General features: G+C 43.0%; 1 protein-coding gene and 1 long non-coding RNA gene across 2 annotated transcripts in view; one reads left to right on the top strand and one right to left on the bottom strand.

Moving 5' to 3' along the window:
- Positions 1 to 7,664, bottom strand: part of LOC140913833 (uncharacterized) — a 37,674-nt gene extending 30,010 nt beyond the window's left edge. The window contains exon 1 of the long non-coding RNA XR_012159668.1: positions 7,594 to 7,664. This is a non-coding gene — a long non-coding RNA (uncharacterized lncRNA). The remainder of the gene's footprint in view (positions 1 to 7,593) is intronic.
- A 2,004-nt stretch (positions 7,665 to 9,668) lies between these two features.
- DKK3 (dickkopf WNT signaling pathway inhibitor 3) overlaps positions 9,669 to 19,751 on the top strand; it is a 44,289-nt gene continuing 34,206 nt past the window's right edge. The window contains exons 1-4 of the mRNA XM_073347609.1: positions 9,669 to 10,082; positions 10,257 to 10,501; positions 17,472 to 17,609; positions 18,120 to 18,203. Of these exons, the coding sequence (XP_073203710.1) occupies positions 9,704 to 10,082; positions 10,257 to 10,501; positions 17,472 to 17,609; positions 18,120 to 18,203 (846 nt within the window). The 5' untranslated portion in view covers positions 9,669 to 9,703. The remainder of the gene's footprint in view (positions 10,083 to 10,256; positions 10,502 to 17,471; positions 17,610 to 18,119; positions 18,204 to 19,751) is intronic.

Here is a 19,751-nt window from a genome sequence, read left to right as displayed (position 1 = left end):
GTCTCTAAGGTGCCACAAGTACTCCTTTTCTTTTTGCGGATACAGACTAACACGGCTGCTACTCTGAAACCTGCTTGTACTTAGATTCAGTAACAACTGGTCTGAAGAGGGACTTTCACAGTCAAAGGTCATCCTGGAGGAGGCTTGCCAGGATGCTTTGTTGATTGCCTTTATGGAGCACTGAAAGTCCCATTTGTTTTGGCTGTCTCATTCTTGGGGGTCCCCCTCCGTGCAAGTTTTTTGTCTCTTCAGTCTGCTCTCCCTTTCACATGTGGCATCCCTTCAGATGCTGTGGCGCTTGCCTGCTGGCTGCCATGTTTGCCTTTGTGCCAGAGTTGTTTGATGTTGGCTGGCTGCCTACATGGGTAGACTGGCTATTTGTAGCCAGACAGCCAGCCCCCACCCCCCCCCCCCCCTTCAGACCAGCATTGCTGGAAACACAGGAGGAAGCAGGAACAGGGCACTTAACATATATTCCAGCACAGCCGTTGAAGCTGTGAAAGCACAGGTGTGCTGCTACAATGTGCCTCTGGGAGCAGATATGACGATTAAGCTCACAGCAGGCAGAGGCCCTGTGACAGACATGGCTCTTAGCCCCTACTAAATAGTGTGATGCACACACACCAACATCCTAGGTGGGAAAATATTTACCCTGATAAAAGAAATGTCCAGTAGTCGAAACTTATTGTTTCTCTCCTTTGCAAGTGTAAACTACTCTTGCGAAAGCTGGCGTCGCCCAGACAGACCAGCCTCAATTTGGCATAAGAAAGGAGAAAGAGAATAAAGGAGTAGAGGTATAAGTAGGGGACCTACAGCACCATGATTTTTGAGTGCTTTTCACTATCTATCTGCTGGTCAGATAAGTGACAGACTCCCAAGGCTTCTGCAGCTAAGAGGGTCCCTACGCCTTGTCCCTTATTCGTCTTTCCGCGGAATTGAGTGACCGATCCTGGCTTGGCACCGCTGGAATTGAGAGATGCAAGGAGGGTAAGAAGCACCCACACCTGAGCTCCTATCTTTAGTGTACACATATTTTGAAATAGAGCTCTATACTTTGTTTTCTTTCTTTGGGATTGTGGCTTCAATTTTGTAACTTGTTTGTGTGTGTAACATCTCTACATTTAAATAAGTAGGCACTAGCAATTTTGTAACCACATGATTAGAATCTAGCTTAATAAATTTTGGTAACCATTTATGCATAAGCCTGACTTGTTTTCTCTGGTTTACTGTAAAGCAGCCAACACAATTAAAGAACCTCAGCTGTTTTGGCTCTAAAGCCTGGCCATTAGGTGAGAGTACTAAGAGCCTAGCGTTGAGTTGTGCCGCCTCCACGGGGCAAACTCTTGGGGCACCTGTCAGTCAATCCTGGCTGCCCGCTGCGAAGGAGCTCTGAGCTCTAGCAGTTAAAGTCACGGGTGTGGAGAAGCTCTTAGTGCTGCCATTGGGGCACCTGTCAGTCAGTATTGACTGCCCGCTGCGAAGGAGCTCTGAGCTCTAGCAGTTAAAGTCACGGGTGGTTAGGACCTTGGGGCATCCGTCAGCCTAGCCCGGGCTGCCCGCCGCGAAGGGACAGTGCGTCCTAGCGGTTAAAGTCACGGATGGTATAAACGGGCATAGCTGGCACCTCACCAAACATCCTTGGCCGTCGGCTAACACTATTCTTTAAGATAAGATTTATACTGTGTTTTTTCTATATTGGGTAAGATATCTTGCTATTCTTATATTATCAATTAACCGACTGATTAAACAAACAAACACGGTATGCTGGTGGGAAGAGGAAGAGAAATTTAATTGTTAGTAACAATTCAATGTTAAAATGAACTGGCAAAACTATGACTGGCATTGTTTTCTAAGGAAACTCAGCATGGTATCTTATAAAATAGTGACAACCAGGATGGGGTATCCTGACATCTGAAGGAAAAAACAAGGAGTGAGGGCAAGCAAAGCAAATACTCATAGCCCCCACTTTCCTGAATGCATGCACACACACTTCTCCCTTTCTTTGAAATAATCAAGTGCAGCCACCCAACCAGCAATGTTTTCTACTCACTAGACCAGTGGTTCTCAAGCTTATTTGATTGTGCCCCCCTTCTTTGTGTCTGTAGTAGTTTATACCACCCCCGCTCCCGCCACACGGCCACCCAGTTCTAAAGGCAGAGTGGAGAGCAGTGACTGCTGGCTGGGCGCCCAGCTCTGAAGGCAGAGCGGCTTTCCACCCCAGAATACATTCCATGCCTTCCAGGGGGGCGCATCCCCCAGTTTGAGAACTTCTACATTAGATGTTGTCTAACTTTGATGAGGGTGCCTCAGGTGCACAGAAGACATTTTAAACAATTTGTAACTTAATGTTCAAGAATGAGTTATATTTTGGTACAGAAAGTTGTTGTGTCGTGGCTCCTTTACACCAGTATGTGTCTCTTTGCCTCATTCGCCTTTCAGCACTGCTGAGCTTTACTCAAGCCTACATTCAGAAATAGGTCATGTTTTAAAATATATTAGCTAACATGTTCCAACTAACATGATTTTAGAAAGGATTTTGCACCCTGTGTAGCAAGTCTCATTTCAAAATGTGGTAGCTGTTTATGGTTAACTTAATCCTGAACTTCCGCCTACACCATGTTTTACAACACAACTTATTTTCCTAGTCTAGACATGGCCTCAGCCTTCTTACTGTCCTAAAAATGCAACAGGGACACTCTTGGAAGGGTTAACTTACAAGTTTTCTAAATTCACATTAAAAACATGTTTTTTATGTCTTTTAGCACAATCGGGCTTTTGATACTTTCACTTATGCAGAGACAGGTAAAAAGCTGGGTCCCTGAATGGAAAAGCGATCCTCCTATAATATCTTCACTTCAGGGCCTCATCAGTTCTGTTAGGAACTACTTCAATTCCCACTGAAGTTAATGGAAGTCTTTCCATTGACTTCAATGTGAGTTAGATTGAGGTAACATTTTCAGAAGCACCTAACCGACTTAGGAGCCTAATGCCTTGTCTACTCAGGAAAGTTTACCAGTTATACAGATATAGTAATACTGGTAAAACAACAACAACACATGGACACTCTTATTCCAGTATAAGTGACTTTTTTGATTTAGCTTGTTTAACCCCTTCTCAGGAGACATAAGCTAAATCAAAAGAGACGTTCTTATACTGGAGGAGTGCTTAAGTCACTTTTGAAAATTTTACCCAAGATACTTTTTCATTATTATTTATTTTGTTTAGATTTACAGATCCACTGAAATGGCACACTTATCCCTGGCTGTTTTTTTAAACAGTTAATCAAATATACAAATATAAATTAATTCTATAAACTTCTACACTCCCCATTCAATATATTAGCAACAGCCAACAATAACTCAGCAGCAAAAACATATCTCCTACCAAAGTCTTCCCTTAGTCCCCAAATCCATGAGAATTAAGCTTTCAAATTATGAAACTATTATGAAAGAGATGTGAATTAGCGCCCTGGCACCCGTACATCACCAAATAACACTACTACCAAGATGACTGACCACAATGTATTAACTCAGAATCAGAATGAACCATAGAAGTTAGAGATGGAAAAGATCATTAAATCATTTAACACATCTCCCTTCCAATACAAAATTGTTTCCTATGCTATATTTTCTTGATTTGGATGGAACATATTTAATACATTAACTCATTCCAGTCATCATTCCTAACCTTCTTTATTACTCTCAATGTGAAGTGTAAGAAACTCAGTTTAAAAAAACAACAATAAATGATGGCACTAATAAACTAAGATTTATGGTGTTTTCACTAGTAGACTTCCATGCCATTGAACAAAAATATAAAGTACTCCAGCTGAGAGAATAAGGCAAGAGAAAATATATAATTGGAATTAATATTGGAAATTAGGTTGATAATTGTTAAAAAGGGCAGTGTCAAGATTTAAATGTTTTTCTCAAATGTATTGTTTCTTCAGAAATCATTACAAGCTTAGGCCCCACTCCTTCAACTTGCTCTGTGTGAACTGATCTCTCTCTATGCCCTTGTGGGACTGCATTGACTTGAACAGAGTTCAGTGGAGTCAGAGATTCACCACATGGAGGAGCTTGTAGGAACAGGACCAGAGATGCTGATCCTGCAAAAGTAGCCATAGACTTACTCTCATGCAGAGGGATTAATTTCATATAGTTTAATTTATTTATTTAACAATTGATGGAATTAATAATTAGGGCTGTCAAGCAATTAAAAAAATTAATCGCGCTGTTAAACGATAATAGAATACCATTTATTTAAATATTTTTGGACGTTTTCTACATTTTCAAATATATTGATTTCAATTACAACACAGAATACAAAGTGTACAGTGCTCACTTTATTTTTGATTACAAATATTTGCACTGTAAAAACAAATAAATAGTATTTTTCAATTCACCTAATACAAGTACTGTAGTGCAATCTCTTTATCATGAAAGTTGAACTTACAAATGTAGAATTATGTACAAAAAAAACCTGTATTCAAAAATAAAACAATGTAAAACTTTAGAGCCTACAAGTCCAATCAGTCCTACTTCTTGTTCAGCCAATCACTCAAACAAGTAGCAGGGGATAGCCATGTTAGTCTGTATCCACCAAAACAACAGGGAGTCCGGTGGCACCCTAAAGACTAACAGATTTGTTTGGCCATAAGCTTTTGTGGGTTAAAAACTCTTCTTCAAGGTGCTCCCTGTTGTTTTTCAGACAAACAATTTTGTTTACATTTTCAGAAGATAATGCTGCCTGCTTCTTGTTTACAGTGTTACCTGAAAGTGATAAAAGGCATTTGCATGGCACTGTTGTAGCTAGTGTCGCAAGATATTTACATGCTAGATACACTAAAGATTCATATGTCCCTTCATGCTTCAACCACCATTCCAGGGGACATGAGTCCATGCTGATGATGGGTTCTTCTTGAGAACCATCCAAAGCAGTGTAGACCGACGCATGTTCATTTTCATCAACATGAGTCAGATGCCACCAGCAGAAGATTGATTTTCTTTTTTGGTGGCTCGGGTTCTGTAGTTTCCACATCAGAGTGTTGCTCTTTTAAGACTTCTGAAAGCATACTCCACACCTCATCCCTCTCAGATTTTGGAAGGCACTTCAGATTCTTAAATCTTGGGTTGACTGCTGTACCTATCTTTAGAAATTTCACATTGGAATCTTCTTTGCATTTTGTCAAATTTGCAGTGAAAGTGTTCTTAAAACAAATAACATGTGCTGGGTCATCTTCCAAGACTGCTAAAACACGAAATATATGGCAGAATGTGGGTAAAACAGAGCAGGAGACACACAATTCTCCCCCAAGGACTTCAGTCACAAATTTAATTTATGCATTATTTTTTTAACAAGCGTCCTCAGCATGAAAGTATGTCCTCTGGAACGATGGCCGTAGCATGAAGAGGCATATGAATCTTTAGCACATCTGGCACGTAAATATCTTGCAATGCCAGCTACAACAGTGCCATTTGAATGCCCTGTTCTCACTTTCAGGTGACATTGTAATTAAGAAGTGGGAAGCATTATCTCCCGTAAATGTAAACAAACTTATTTCTCTTAGCGATTGGCTGAACAAGAAGTAGGACTGAGTGGACTTGCAGGCTCTAAAGTTTTACATTGTTTTTTTTTTGAGTGTACAAAAAACCCTACATTTGTAATTTTTACTTTCATGATAAAGAGATTGCACTAGAGTACTTGTATGAGGTGAACTGAAAAATATTATTTCTTTTGTTTATCATTTTTACAGTGCAAATATTTGTAAGAAAAAATAATATCAAGTGAGCACTATACACTTTGTATTCCGTGTTGTAATTGAAATAGATATATGTAGAAAAACATCCAAAATATTTAATAAATTTCAGTTGGTACTCTATTGTTTAACAGTGCGATTAATCGCGATTAATTTTTTTGTGTTAATTGCGTGAGTTAACTGTGATTAATCGACAGCCCTATTAATAATACAATACAGGTAATGTTCAATAGAACTGTTTCAAAAGATAAATAGCTGGAATTATAAAATCATCACTTACAAAGCTCAAGTATCAGAGGGGTAGCCGTGTTAGTCTGGATCTGTAAAAGCGGCAAAGAGTCCTGTGGCACCTTATAGACTAACAGACATATTGGAGCATAAGCTTTGGTGGGTGAAATCTGACGAAGTGGGTATTCACCCAGGAAAGCTCATGCTCCAATACGTCACTTACAAAGCTGTTTATCAATTAAATACCTGCTACAAAAAGACACTAGCTCAAGAAAAATTAATCTGCTAGAGATTTTATCAGAGATTTGATCATTTGTATATGTTATGTTTGTTACTAACAACACCCTGAAAAAGTGAAACTAGATTTTGGATCCCCTATTACAGAATAACTTTTATAGCAAAATTGCTTTTCTCCATTTACACTAATTGTTAATCTGTAGTATGCGAAAATGAGGCAGCTGATAGTGACATTCTAATTCCTGTGCCTGATTGTAGTTGCATCAGTTGCACTGCTTCGGAAATCTACCATATATGCATCATTTTTCTTCCAATCCCTTGAATAAGGTCTCTTTTCAGAGCTATAAATGTTAACTTGTAAGTGTCTCTGTTCCTGCCTAATGCACCAGCCAGCTATTTCTCTCTCATCCCCTAACCTAAACACCTCTACCTTCTCCCTAACCTAGTTTATAATTACAGATGGACCAAACCCCCTTGAACAGAAGTTCAGATCCGAATTTCATGGATAGGACTTACCTCTGTTTATTTCTAGGGGTGCTGCTCCCAGCCCATCTTATGTACAGTACACCAATATGCCCTCTTACTTTCCAGAAAATGTTTACATCTCCTTTTTCTGATTTAATCCTTGCCTTCCCTACCCTAACAGTTTATCTCCTACTCCTCCGGAACATCTAGAATGAGCCCCTCCCCACCACTGACCCAAATATCATTGCCTGTCTACGTGTTGGGACAATGCGCTCTATGGGCATGTGATTTCTAAAGCACACTAAAGTGTTGCACGTTAATTGGTCAGTGTGGTCCCTGCTGGTGCGTTTTAACATAGTGCTGTTTGAAACAATACTACAATAAAGTGAACTAGGGCAGGGGTTCTCCACCTTTTTCTTTCTGAGCGCCCCCACCCCAACATGCTATAAAAACTCAACAATAATTGATTTCCTGCATATAAAAGTTAGGGTTGGGATTAGGGGGCAGCAAGCCAGGCAATTGCCTGGGTCCCCATGCCACACAGGGGCCCCAGTGAAACTACATTCTTCAGGCTTCAGCTTCTGGGCTTCATGCAGTGGGGCTTCAGCTTTCTATCCTGGGCCCCAGCAAGTCTAATGCTGGCCCTGCTTGGCAGCCCCGCTGAAACCTGCTTGTGGCCCCACAGGGGTCCCCGAACACCTGGTAGAGAACCACTGAACTAGGGAACTTTTAGTATACACCACCAGGGTCTATGGACCAATTAATACACAACACATTAGTGTGCTTTAGAAATCACACCCTCCTAGAGTGCGTTACTCTACTATGTAGACAAGCCCTTAGTCTCAATGCCCTGATTTACCTTCTACTGCTTACCCCCGCAAATAAAATATTTTAAGGGAACTCACCAGTCCATTTTTCCATTAGAACAGTATCATCTGCAAGTGGTCCGCTTCCTGCAAACTCTCTGATGAATTTCTAAGGTGGGGAGCAGAGAGGAAAAGATGCTGTATCTCATGGGAAAGATGCAAGTAATAATTAATAATACATGACACTATGTCTTGGGAGGAAAGGAAAGTTTAAAAGAAAGGGAAGGCCGAAGAGAAGGCAGAGGCAGAAACTCCTTCTTACAGAAAGCAGTCTCTCTTGTCAGCCACAAACAAGAAATATTGATGACCAAAAGGCCAGTTAATTCTTGGAATTGGCAGAAATTATAGGGAAGCATGATTCACCTGACCTAGGACAGAAAATTAGAAAGAGAAATGTATAAAGGAGACAAACTGCAGCTGCCACGATCCCCATGGCATTAAAAATGTTACCAAATTGCATCATTTTTTCTAATATTTACCAGAGAATCCTCATCCCTGTCAATATCGGGTTTGAAATTTATACTGAGCTCTTTTCCTGCTATCTTTTCTTCTTTTCTTCCTTCATCAGTTCCCATTTGGAAGGGTAGAGAGAGTTCTAATTCTTTCCCCAGCATTTTAGTCAGCATATACCGTCAATTCTGAGGCTGTCCCATGCCAGCAATAGGAATGTCTGTAAATGTCTGAATGGGGAGCAAAATCTGCCTATACTTTGGTGCTGTTTGACACAGGCCAGCACTAAACCTTTCTGCTTATGCCTTCTATTTCCTGTCATTGATGCAAACGTATATTCTAGCAGCCTTAGGACGCGGGGTTATCCTTATGCGCTTAGCATATAACACTTTAGGCCAGAGGTGACTAAAGTGCAGCCATGAGTCAAATGAAGCCCATGGTGTTCTATAATGTGCCCCACTGCTGCACTCATCTTTGAATATGGAAGTGAGAGTAAAGGTTAAAGTAAGTGAGAGTGAAAAGGGGGCACAGCAAATAAGTCTTTGCTAAAGACAGCAGAAGAGCTCCTCCCACAGTCCTTCTCCCCAGCCACAGGGAATGCCTCTCCTCAAATCCTTTTCCTCTCCACTGCCACCGTAAAGCAACCCCTTGCACCTGTGAGGCACTGACATCACCAGGCAAGAGGACAAATAAAAGAGTAGCTGCCACATGATACCTTCCCATCCCTCACTTACTGTTGCGCTCCATTTCCCAGTCTATACTGTACAATTGAGAGAAAATGGTCCATTTGCTCAGAGCTCTTCCTGAGGCTCCTTTTTCAGGGGGCCCCATTTCCCATGGTCAGAAGAGAGTGATGAAGACAGCTCAGCCGAAGCTCATGCCAGCAGTCCATACACTGATTCAAAAATCTCACCCCTAGTTGGACACACCTACCAATATTTTGTTAATTCTCCTTCCTTCACTAACTTATCTGAACCACTGGGTGAGATTTCCTACATTGATACAAACAAAGGCCCTTTGGATCATTTTAAAAAGAAAAGTTCACTTCTCCAGCTCTCATAAACTGGGAATTTATGACAAATGAGGATGATAATCCTTTAAATGATTCTTTCCTCTGGGTCTCCCAGCACATCCTGTTTTTTAGGCCTCAAACTTGCAAAGACTTACACACGTGCTTAACTGTAAGCACTGAAGTCAGGGTGTGTAAAGCTAAGCAGGAGTTAACTGTTTAGGGCTGGGATTGGCTTGAATTTTCTCTCGTGTACAGCTCCACACACATTGCCAATGGTAAGCAGAGAGTAATAATTTAGTGCATTGCAGGGTGGGAGCTGTGATGGCTCTCTACTCTAAACTTTAAAGACAGGGTGTGGTCAATGGATATCATAGGCCCTAATATAATATGCTCCATTTTGATGCAAAGGGCCACTGCTTGTAGGGTGACCAAATAGCAAGTGTGAAAAATCGGGACAGGGGTGGGGGGTAATTGGCACCTGTATAAGAAAAAGCCCCAAATATCGGGACTGTCCCTATAAAATCGGGACATCTGGTCACCCTAACTGCATGGAGTAGGATGGAGTTTGCACATTTAAGCGCTCCTCGGGTGTCTGCAGCCAACCTCTCCTCTCACGAGGGGTCTGTGGTGCAGCTGTCCCTCACTCACACTCAACGCGGCCCTGCAGGAGCTTCAGGCAAGCTGCCTATGAGGGACTGGGCTGAGCAAAGCCTGGGCAGCCTCCCGGCCGTGTTCACACTGAACGAGCTGGGGAGCTCGCCAGGCCCGGTCAGGAGGCTGGCACCGAGCCCCCACACCCCCCCGCACTCTGCTCCCAGAGCGGGCAGGCACCTGGTCCCTCCCACACCCCGCACTCACCCCGGGCTTTCTCCGGCTGCTGCAGCCAATAGCAACCGAGGAGGCGGCGGCTGCAGCAACGAGTCTCTGGGGCGCGGAGCGGAGCAGCGCTGCCGGCCCGAGGCGTCCCAGCTTGCAGCTCCGCTCGCATCTCGCCGCCTGGCCCCGGCTCGCCAGGGCGGGACCCAGGGCGCAGGCAGGGCTGCTAGGGAGGCGGCGGCGGACACAGGTCAGGGGGGCGCTTCTGCGCTGGGAGAGGGCGGTGGGGGGCAGGCACGGGAGCCGGGGGCCGCAGAGGGTAGCGACGGGGACCCAGCGGCAGGGCCGGGCCGGCTGCCGGGCTCTCCTCGGGCCCGCTGCGGCCGGCTCAGCGCGGGGCGCTTTTGTCTCCCTTCCTTCCCAGGCGGCCGCTGCGGCTGGGCTTCGGCGGCCGCGCAGGGCAGCCGGAGGATGCTGCCGCTCCTGGTCCTGCTCTTGCTGCTGGGGGCGGCTTGCGCAGCTCCGGCGGCGGATGGGGGAGCCGAGCTGCCGCCCGGGGAGCCGGAGCCGAGCTTCCCTCGGGAGGAGGCCAGTCTGAACGAAATGTTCCGCGAGGTGGAGGAGCTGATGGAGGACACGCAGTACAAGCTGCGGAACGCCGTCAAGGAGGTGAGACCCCCCCTCCCCACACACACACACGTACGTCTCACTCACTCACACCTCTCCCAGATCCCATCCCGCCTGGGGAGGGGACAGTGCCTGGGGCTTACCCGCGGTGGCTGGGATAGTTCTTCGGCCTAAGGTGTGGGGGGGAGGGAGGGGGCTGTGCAGGATGTTTGTGTGTTCGCCTGTGGGGCTGGGGAGGCGAGTGGGGCGTGTGGCTATGCGGCGTCTGTATAGCGCGTGTGTGTGTTGGTGTGGCCCTTTGGTGCTGTTGGAAACAGCTCCCCACCCTTTGGTGCCTTCTCGTCTCCTGTATTTGAAGAGGGAGTTTCCCATGGAGCAGTTAGATCATTAACTCTGTGGAAACGCTAATTTATTTCTTCATCCTGGGGTCAGAGCGCCTGCCAGTATCTGAGAATCCTCCTAATGCCCATCAAAGATGATACTAAACTGGGAGGAGTGGTAGATACGCTGGAGGGGAGGGATAGGATACAGAGGGACCTAGACCAATTGGAAGATTGGGCCAAAAGGAATCTGATGAGGTTCAATAAGGATAAGTGCAGGGTCCTGCACTTAGGACGGAAGAACCCAATGCACAGCTACAGACTAGGGACCGAATGGCTAGGCAGCAGTTCTGCGGAAAAGGACCTAGGGGTGACAGTGGACGAGAAGCTGGATATGAGTCAGCAGTGTGCCCTTGTTGCCAAGAAGGCCAATGGCATTTTGGGATGTATAAGTAGGGGCATAGCGAGCAGATCGAGGGACGTGATCGTTCCCCTCTATTCGACATTGGTGAGGCCTCATCTGGAGTACTGTGTCCAGTTTTGGGCCCCACACTTCAAGAAGGATGTGGATAAATTGGAGAGAGTCCAGCGAAGGGCAACAAAAATGATTAGGGGACTGGAACACATGAGTTATGAGGAGAGGCTGAGGGAGCTGGGATTGTTTAGCCTGCAGAAGAGAAGAATGAGGGGGGATTTGATAGCTGCTTTCAACTACCTGAAAGGGGGTTCCAAAGAGGATGGCTCTAGACTGTTCTCAATGGTAGCAGATGACAGAACGAGGAGTAATGGTCTCAAGTTGCAGTGGGGGAGGTTTAGATTGGATATTAGGAAAAACTTTTTCACTAAGAGGGTGGTGAAACACTGGAATGCGTTACCTAGGGAGGTGGTAGAATCTCCTTCCTTAGAGGTTTTTAAGGTCAGGCTTGACAAAGCCCTGGCTGGGATGATTTAACTGGGAATTGGTCCTGCTTTGAGCAGGGGGTTGGACTAGATGACCTTCTGGGGTCCCTTCCAACCCTGATATTCTATGATTCTATGAAAGGTAAAAGCAGCAGAATCCAAAACTAATATAGCTAAAAGACTGATGGGTGTTTTCTTGCTTCAGCATCCCTCAAAACCCTGGAGGCATCTCTTCTGCTGGAAAGCCTTTCAGTCCTGTGCATGTGGTGCAATAGTGGGTTTGCATTAGGCCCTTAGATTTATCTTGCTCTGTTTTTGTTAAAAATTCCAAAAGGTTTTTGATTGCCCTCAAAAATGTTACTCGTCAATCTCCCTGAATCCCATTTAAGGTGAGAGATTCAGCGCGTTCTTTCCTGTGAAATGCTCATTCACTTGCTGCACCAGGCACTTAAAGTTGAGTGTTTGGGTCTTGATTCTACACTTCTGTGGATGGAAGTGTCACTCAAGTCTCAGTGAGAGTTTTGCCTGTATCTCCCCCCTGTAACAAAATAAGGCATTTTAAATAACTCTTGGGGCTCAGTTGTGCCTTTAGTTATTGTACTGAGTAGCCACCGGAGACATGGACTATTTCACTTATATTTCAGAGCCATCCCCCTCCTCCCCTGCCCATCCCTCCTTTTGCTCCAGGGGGCTAGTAAGTTGTTGCTGGCTTATACCAATAGAGAATTGACTGTGCAGAAAACAAGGTATTTTTCTTTTAAACTTCCCTCTTCTGGGTATTTTTTTTTAACTGATTACAAATGCTTATTTCCTATTACTAAGACAATTGCAGTTTAAGCCACTCAGCAACTTCTAGGAACGGCCTAAATTTGGATCCAAAATGAATTATTTTAAAGAAGTTTTGAAACCTTAAAACTGTCCAGTTAACTCCCTCTTTCCCCCCAGCATTTCTTAGGGCCAAATTCTAACCTTGGCAATCTGTGGGCAACTTCAGATGAAGTTACTGAGAGCAGTGGACAAAATGTGAGGGCAGAATTTACCATTTTTAAAATAGCAAAAAGTATATATTTTTAAAGGACTGTATTAACTGTTGAGCTGATACCCTTCAGTCAGCCCATAGTGAATTTTACTGCCTAACTTCAAATCCCTAAATGTTTAATACAAGACTGTCAGCATTTTCATTATAGAATGTTGACATGGTACTGATGGAGAAATGGAATGCGGTGTATTTTTTGTTTAGATGGTTGCATCATATGTCTGTGTGGAAATTTCTTAATATTGCAGATGTTTCAGCTGCATCAAGCTGTCAGTTTCCCTGAATGGCAGAGAAAATAGAGTCTCTTAGTTGCACTTTCAGTCACACAGAACGAACTAAAAGTTCAAGTAACTTGTGCTCAGGTGCTCCTGTTTCCTCATAGTTCACTCCATATTTTTCCACTGGCATGCAGCTTCTCTCCGAAGCCCAACAGATTCCCACAGGCTGTTCTCCAGAGGCACAGGGTCAGCTGTGGGGGGGGGGGGGGGCCTTGTGGCCCCAGACTGCCTCTCTCTGTAGCTCTGTTTTGGTTTCTTATCAGCACTCTTTTGTCACAGGGTTTCCCCTGCAGGCATTTGCCCCGAAAGCTCTCTCAGAGGCTTAAAGATACTGCTGAAAAAATCTAGTAACTTTGGAGCAGATTCCTCCAAATCTGTCTTTTTACAGATGGAAATAAGGGATCTGTGGGCCTAGTCTATTCTTGATGTATGAGTAAACTCACACTTTTCTACGCAGTAGAACAGAATGAGCCCTAAAATGGAATACAGACTTGGTTTACTCATTTATTACATTATACCTTTGCAGTCTGCATCCAGATCCATTAAAATCCACCTAAAAATCTTTTATGATGTGCAAATTCTTATTCTGTGGAAAACAGCCTTATCCGATGCTTCAGGCACAACTATCCTTAAGAATGTGTCAGAATTTCCATTAGTAGTTGTTGTTTTCAGTGGTTAATAGCACTATAAAATTTTGTTCTTGACTGAAACATTCTCAGTCTGTGAGCAGTTTTTTTAAAAACACAACTCTATGTTGTAACAGGAGGAGAAAATTTCAAATGGCTTATGATATTCTACAACTAGATGAACTTTGTTAGGTCATTAAATTATTTTGTGAATGAGGGCCCACATTTTAAATCTTTAGGCAGCGAATTCAAGATTTAGCCACAAACAAACATGCCAGATTTTCAAAGAAGTTTAGCATACACCGTTCTCAATTATTTTAAGTACTCATGGTCAAAGATTTTGGATTGGACTTTTTAAAAGAAGTCCAAAATAGCCAGATAACTAAGATCTTAAAATGTTACATTTGTGATTTGTCTATTAATATTGGACTTTTCTGCAGCTATCGGGTGCCTCCTTCTCACTGAACTTGCTCTACTCTTTTGATCCTCAGCTCTACTTACCCTTTATATCTGCTTCCTCTGCTCCTGTTTCCATGCTACGGAGTGCCTGAAATCCAGGCATCATACAGCCTGCCTTTTCTGCACATTTGTTCTTACCTCCTTGAGTATGACCATTTTCCTGGCAAAACAGCACCCCTTTAGATCGGGGTGGCCAACCTGTGGCTCCGGAGCCACATGCGACTCTTCAGAAGTTAATATGCGGCTCCTTGTATAGTAGGCACCGCCTCCGGGGCTGGAGCTATAGGCACCAACTTTCCAATGTTCCCGGGGGGTTCTCACTGCACAACCCCCTGCTCTGCCCCAAATCCTGCCCCCACTCCAAGCCCCCCCCCCCCCCGAGCCTGCAATGCCCTCCCCCCCCCCCGGCTCCTTCTCAGGCTTAGGTTGGCCACCCCTGCTTTAGATCAACTCCAGCACCTTCAACCTTTCCGACTCTTATCTATATCTGTCTCCTGATACCCCTGTCTCTCTCCTTTCAATCAGAGCAGGATCCCACTAATTTCTTCAAGGATAAAATTGATTCCGTGCAGCAGAATTTTCACACCTTTCACTCTGTGCTCTACCTCTATCCTATACACGCTCTCCCTGCTCAACATTTTTTCCTTCCATTTTTTCCTCTATATAATCTCTTAATGTTCTTCACCTCTCCTTCGACCGTAACCCTTGTTCATGCTTTAGTCATCTCCTTTCCATTCTCTTGCCTCACTCTCCTCCAGCCTATCCACAATATGAAGTATTGTGGGGGAGGGAAGCCATTCAGATACTGTGGTGATGAGCACATCATATAAACAGAGAGCCAAAATGCTGCCGCTGCTGCAGAAACAATCTTCCTTTCCCACCATTTGGATGTTCTGCTCCTATTCACATTTCTCACCCTCCCTTCCAGCTGTGTACACGACCTCACTTCTGCTTATCTTTGCTATCATTCCCTCCTAGCACCCTTCACTAACACAGGCCTTCCTTCTGTTTGTTTGTATTAGAGTAGCACCTCGGGACTTCAAGTGAGATCAGTCCCCTATTTTGCTAGGAACTGTACCAACATATAGTAAGAGGGAGGCCCTGACTTGAAGTGCTTATAGTGTAAATAAACTAGACAGAGTGGGAGAAAGAGCATGTTACTGTCATTTTACAGCTGGGGCACTGAGATGCAAAGAGACTAAGTGAATTGCCCAAGATCACACAGGAAAGGAAAAAGAAAAGGAGTACTTGTGGCACCTTAGAGACTAACAATGGAAAGGAAAGATCACTAAGCCAGAAACTGAACCTATGAGTCCTAGTTCACAAAAAACATCCTCTGCATTCCTCTCCATTCTCTGCTAGGAGCCCTTTTCTATGCTGCCCCTTACAAATCTTCCTTTTTGTACTGTGCCACAAACCAACCCTTTTCTCTTTAAATCCCTTCTCAAAAATCAGTTATTCCAAGAAGCCTTTCTGTGATAAGCCACCTGAGAAACAAATCTTTAAAAATATTTAATTAAAATTACTACATCTGAACTTTTGATCTTCATCTGCACAACTGGTGTATTATGCGTATGTCCTCTATTGTGTGTTCAATTTAGATTGTATCAGAGGGATAGCCGTGTTAGTCTGGATCTGTAAAAGCGGCAAAGATTTTGGCACCTTATAGATTATCAGATGTATTGGAGTATAAGCTTTCATGGGTGAATACTCCATTGGGGCTTACATCCGACGAAGTGCGTAGAGACCATGTCTTTATTGTATAATGCCAAATGTGGTTTGTCAGTGCTTAAGATTAGCTATGGTCCAACTATGCTGAATCTAGCCACATCCTTTTTTTATTTTATATTAACATAAGGATGGGTACAGAGAACTCAGGTATTGTAAATATTACACGCTTTTAAAAATGGCCACAGAAAAAATGGTTAGAAAAAAGACAGACACTCAAAAGAAAACCCATCACCAGTGGGAGATGTGCCCCTAGGAAAAATTCAACCTGGTGAACTTTACAGTATTTTAGATCGAATACAGAGGTCTCAAGTAAATAACTAGTTTATTTGGAACTCAATTAAAGTTAATGTTCTCAGGAGTTTCTCTTGTTCACAAAGATTCCTTTCCTAGTTTTATGCACTTTAAAATTCTGTTCCTTTTTTTACTCTTCTTTAATTCAAAGAGCGATCTCATCTCCTTCCCACTGTGATCAGAGCACTGGGAATTCATGGGGCAGAATTAAGGCTGTGGTTGCACTCCAATACAATGGGAATTTTGCCTGTTAAGGAATGCAAGATTAAGCATGCAGATCCTGATCCAAAGCCAATGAAAGTCCTTTGCTTGACTTCAGTGGCTTTGGATGAGGCTCTTTGCCCTTACAGAACCTTTTCCTGCTCTTCCTCAGGTGTGAGAATCTATCTCAAGAGTAGTGTTTATCAAGAAAAAGTAGATAGGCCAGCTGATGATTAAATGTTAATTCAGGGTTTCAGCCCATGGTGTTACGAATTATACCCGATAGGTCACGCACAGGAACTGCTGCGAATTATACCCAATAAGTCACGCACAGTTCGAGTCTAGGCTGAGGCACACGAACCAAGTCCACAACTGCAGAGTTCCCAAAGAGACTAAGTTTATTATGCTCGAGCGTGGTGCCCCCCTGCTAATCAGGAGGGGACCCCGAATGCAGGTTATACAGATATTATATACCTTTTAGCAAAGCATGTTGCCCTTGTGCATCAGAAACCTTAGCCAAAAGACAAATCATTCCCTTATCTATCACCTATCCCTGCTAGGTACATTCCCCATGCTAAACCATTACTTCAACTACACAACATGGTCCTAAAGCAATGCACCAGTAGCCTTTCTTATCAGGATGGGAGACTCACATCAAGGCCAGGAGACAGGGAGTTAAGAACAGACAAAGAACAGAAACCAGGAGTTGAGACAGGCTGGAAACAAGGGGGAGGGTTTTCACAGGAATGCAGTATCTAAGGAACACTCCTCCTGGTGCATGATGTGCTTGCTTTTAGACAATGGTGGGCCCCAAACCAAAATGGAGTCACATATGCTAACTTTTCCTTAACAGTGGTTAAGAAGTTTTGCAGCACCCACTTATCCTCCTGATGCTCAAGTCCATAGAAAGGCTGACTTGTTCTCATACTCTAAATAGTCTATAGCTGAAGAGTTTGGTGCTCCAGTATCATGACATGGCATTCTCTGTTGCATTAAAAAAGCTGGCATGCTCATTTTTGAGATAGCTCAGGAAGCATTTTCATACAACAGAAATCAATACTAATAAATGTGACACTGTTTAGAGTAGGACAAAAAGTGTTGCTTGCTCTATTTTATTGTTTTTGCTTAAGGTTACAAATGTATTGCTCAGTAGTTTCTTGCATTTGTTAGATGGAGGCTGAGGAAGAAGGGGCAAAAAACCCATCAGAAGTTGACTTTGAAAACTTACCTCCCAGCTACCATAATGAATCCAACACAGACACCAAAATTGGTAATAAAACCATTCATACCCACCAGGAAATTGACAAGGTAAGAAACAATGCATATAACGATTTACCTTTTCTGTATACTGGCCTTGCAGAGTAAAAGAGCATGTCACATGTTGAAAAATTTTAGAGAATGTAGAGTTGAATTCATAAACTTCTTGTACTGTATATGATTTGCTTGTATAATTAGCAGTTAAGTGGGGAAGTGGAAAATGGTTAATGTGGCAAAATGCTTTGTTTTGTTTCATTGCTGTAGTGTCTTTTCACATTGCATAGTAATGCCTGGAAAATATGGAATACAGACATGATACATAATGTGGAATGTAAAAGTGATCACTGCTCGAGGCTTGATTGATTAGCTTCTTTACCAAGACATTTCAAGAAAGAATAGTGGGATTCATTATCCAATTTTACCAGCTGCAGTCACTATTGCAGTGCAGGAAATGAAAAATAAATAGAATTAACATTAGAGTAATACTGGACTAAACAGTAACAGAGGACTAAAATGGCATTCATATTCATCTAATTTTTTGTTCCTGTTTTGCCATATTAGGTTACAGATAACAAAACTGGATCAGCAATCTATTCTGAGACCGTTATTACATCTATAAAAGATGGAGAAAGCAAGAGGAATCATGTGAGTGAAGACTTCCTTTTTTTCTTTTAAAAATGAAACAAAAACATTGGCTTTATCATCTAGAATAAACCAGTACAGTTTAGAGCTCAGCCCAGCATAACTGTTAAATATTAAAAACAAACCACTTAGCTTTACACAAAATAATATTTTAAAACCCCTTTTAACTACCAGGAATTGCCAGTGTCAGGCTGACTTTTTTTTTGGTATAGTTTTTCTTATTGAAGGATCCCAGAGAACCTTAGAAACTAACTTGCTATCTTCATTTATGCAAAACTCATACTGAAGTCTTATGGGAGTTTTGCCTGAGAAAGCACAAAAGCAGTACTTAATTTGTGCCAGGGCTTGCCAGGGGTGAGCCTTGGCAGTTCATAACTATGGCACTGCTGGGCTTGCTGCATCAGTTATGAATGTAAAAAAAAAATTGCTTGAGTCCCAGCACCTCTTTTATAGCAAATTAAGTACTGCCCAAAAGAATCTGACATATACATTCTTCAGAGCTGAAATTCAGCCATCTATGGGGTACAGAGAACATCAGAGTAGGTGGTTTCTTCACTGTGTTCTTTGGCTGCTGCCTGATGTCATTCAGCCGAGCAGCACTATCAGGCAGGCCAATGACTAAGGAAACTAAATTGGAGTCCACCGCCTGAACTCCAGTATAAACTCCCAGTATCTTCTGGTACCTAACACCACAAGGTTTGAATTGTAGCATAATGTGGAAGAATTATTCTGATTTTGTGGGTAAGCATAGTGGTGGGTATAAAGGTTTTGTTGGCATGAGCTGGGATGGGGCACTTTTTCAGAAATGCCCCATAAATAGAGGTTTAATAGTTAATATAAAATCCAAACAAAACAAAACTCCAGGCTTTTCTCCAGGCTATTGCTCATTCTGCGCTTCAAGCTAGTGTAATACCAAAGATTGGGAAAATGGAATTTCTATATTTTGTGGAGAAATAATTTTGTGGCTTTATTTTTTAAAAAGGTGGCTGTTTGAAGCTGGTCAGTGGGGTGAAACATAAAGAATAAACCTGGTAGAGCGCAATCAGGACTCATTCCTTCAATCACATGTTTATTTTTGCTACCATAGGAATCCTATAGGATTTAATGGCTAGAGTGCAGGTGAGACAGTCCGTGGTACAAGTTAAGTAATTTATCACACGGTTCCAAAATTTTACCTTGAGAATTTGAAGTTTTAGATCAGAGAAGTACTTTGTCAGGTAATCAAAGAATGCTAATGATAGTCAAACACTGAAATGGTTGCAGAGCTAAAAATTTACCTTACTTTTCGTAAATCTTCCACTTACTGTGCTTAGGTTACATGACAGCTTTCTGGCTTCTGGTATTGTTGCGATTTGTCTCTTCTCCCCCTTCCTGCCGCCTTCTGGTACCACATCATTCACGTTTATTGTGGTTCTTTCTTGGAACAAGCTGCTAGTTCAATCCTGCTCAGGGAGCCTGTGTGGAGGAATAATACTCCTTTGTGGTTTACTGCCCTTTATCCTATTATTGAACTCTAATTAAACTTGTTCTGTTAGCATCAGCATGAAAATT

The sequence above is a fragment of the Lepidochelys kempii genome, chromosome 6 (genome assembly GCF_965140265.1).
Source record: "Lepidochelys kempii isolate rLepKem1 chromosome 6, rLepKem1.hap2, whole genome shotgun sequence".
NCBI lineage: Eukaryota > Metazoa > Chordata > Testudines > Cheloniidae > Lepidochelys > Lepidochelys kempii.
Note: the sequence above shows the minus strand (reverse complement) of the source record. Positions and strands in the feature narration are given on the sequence as shown.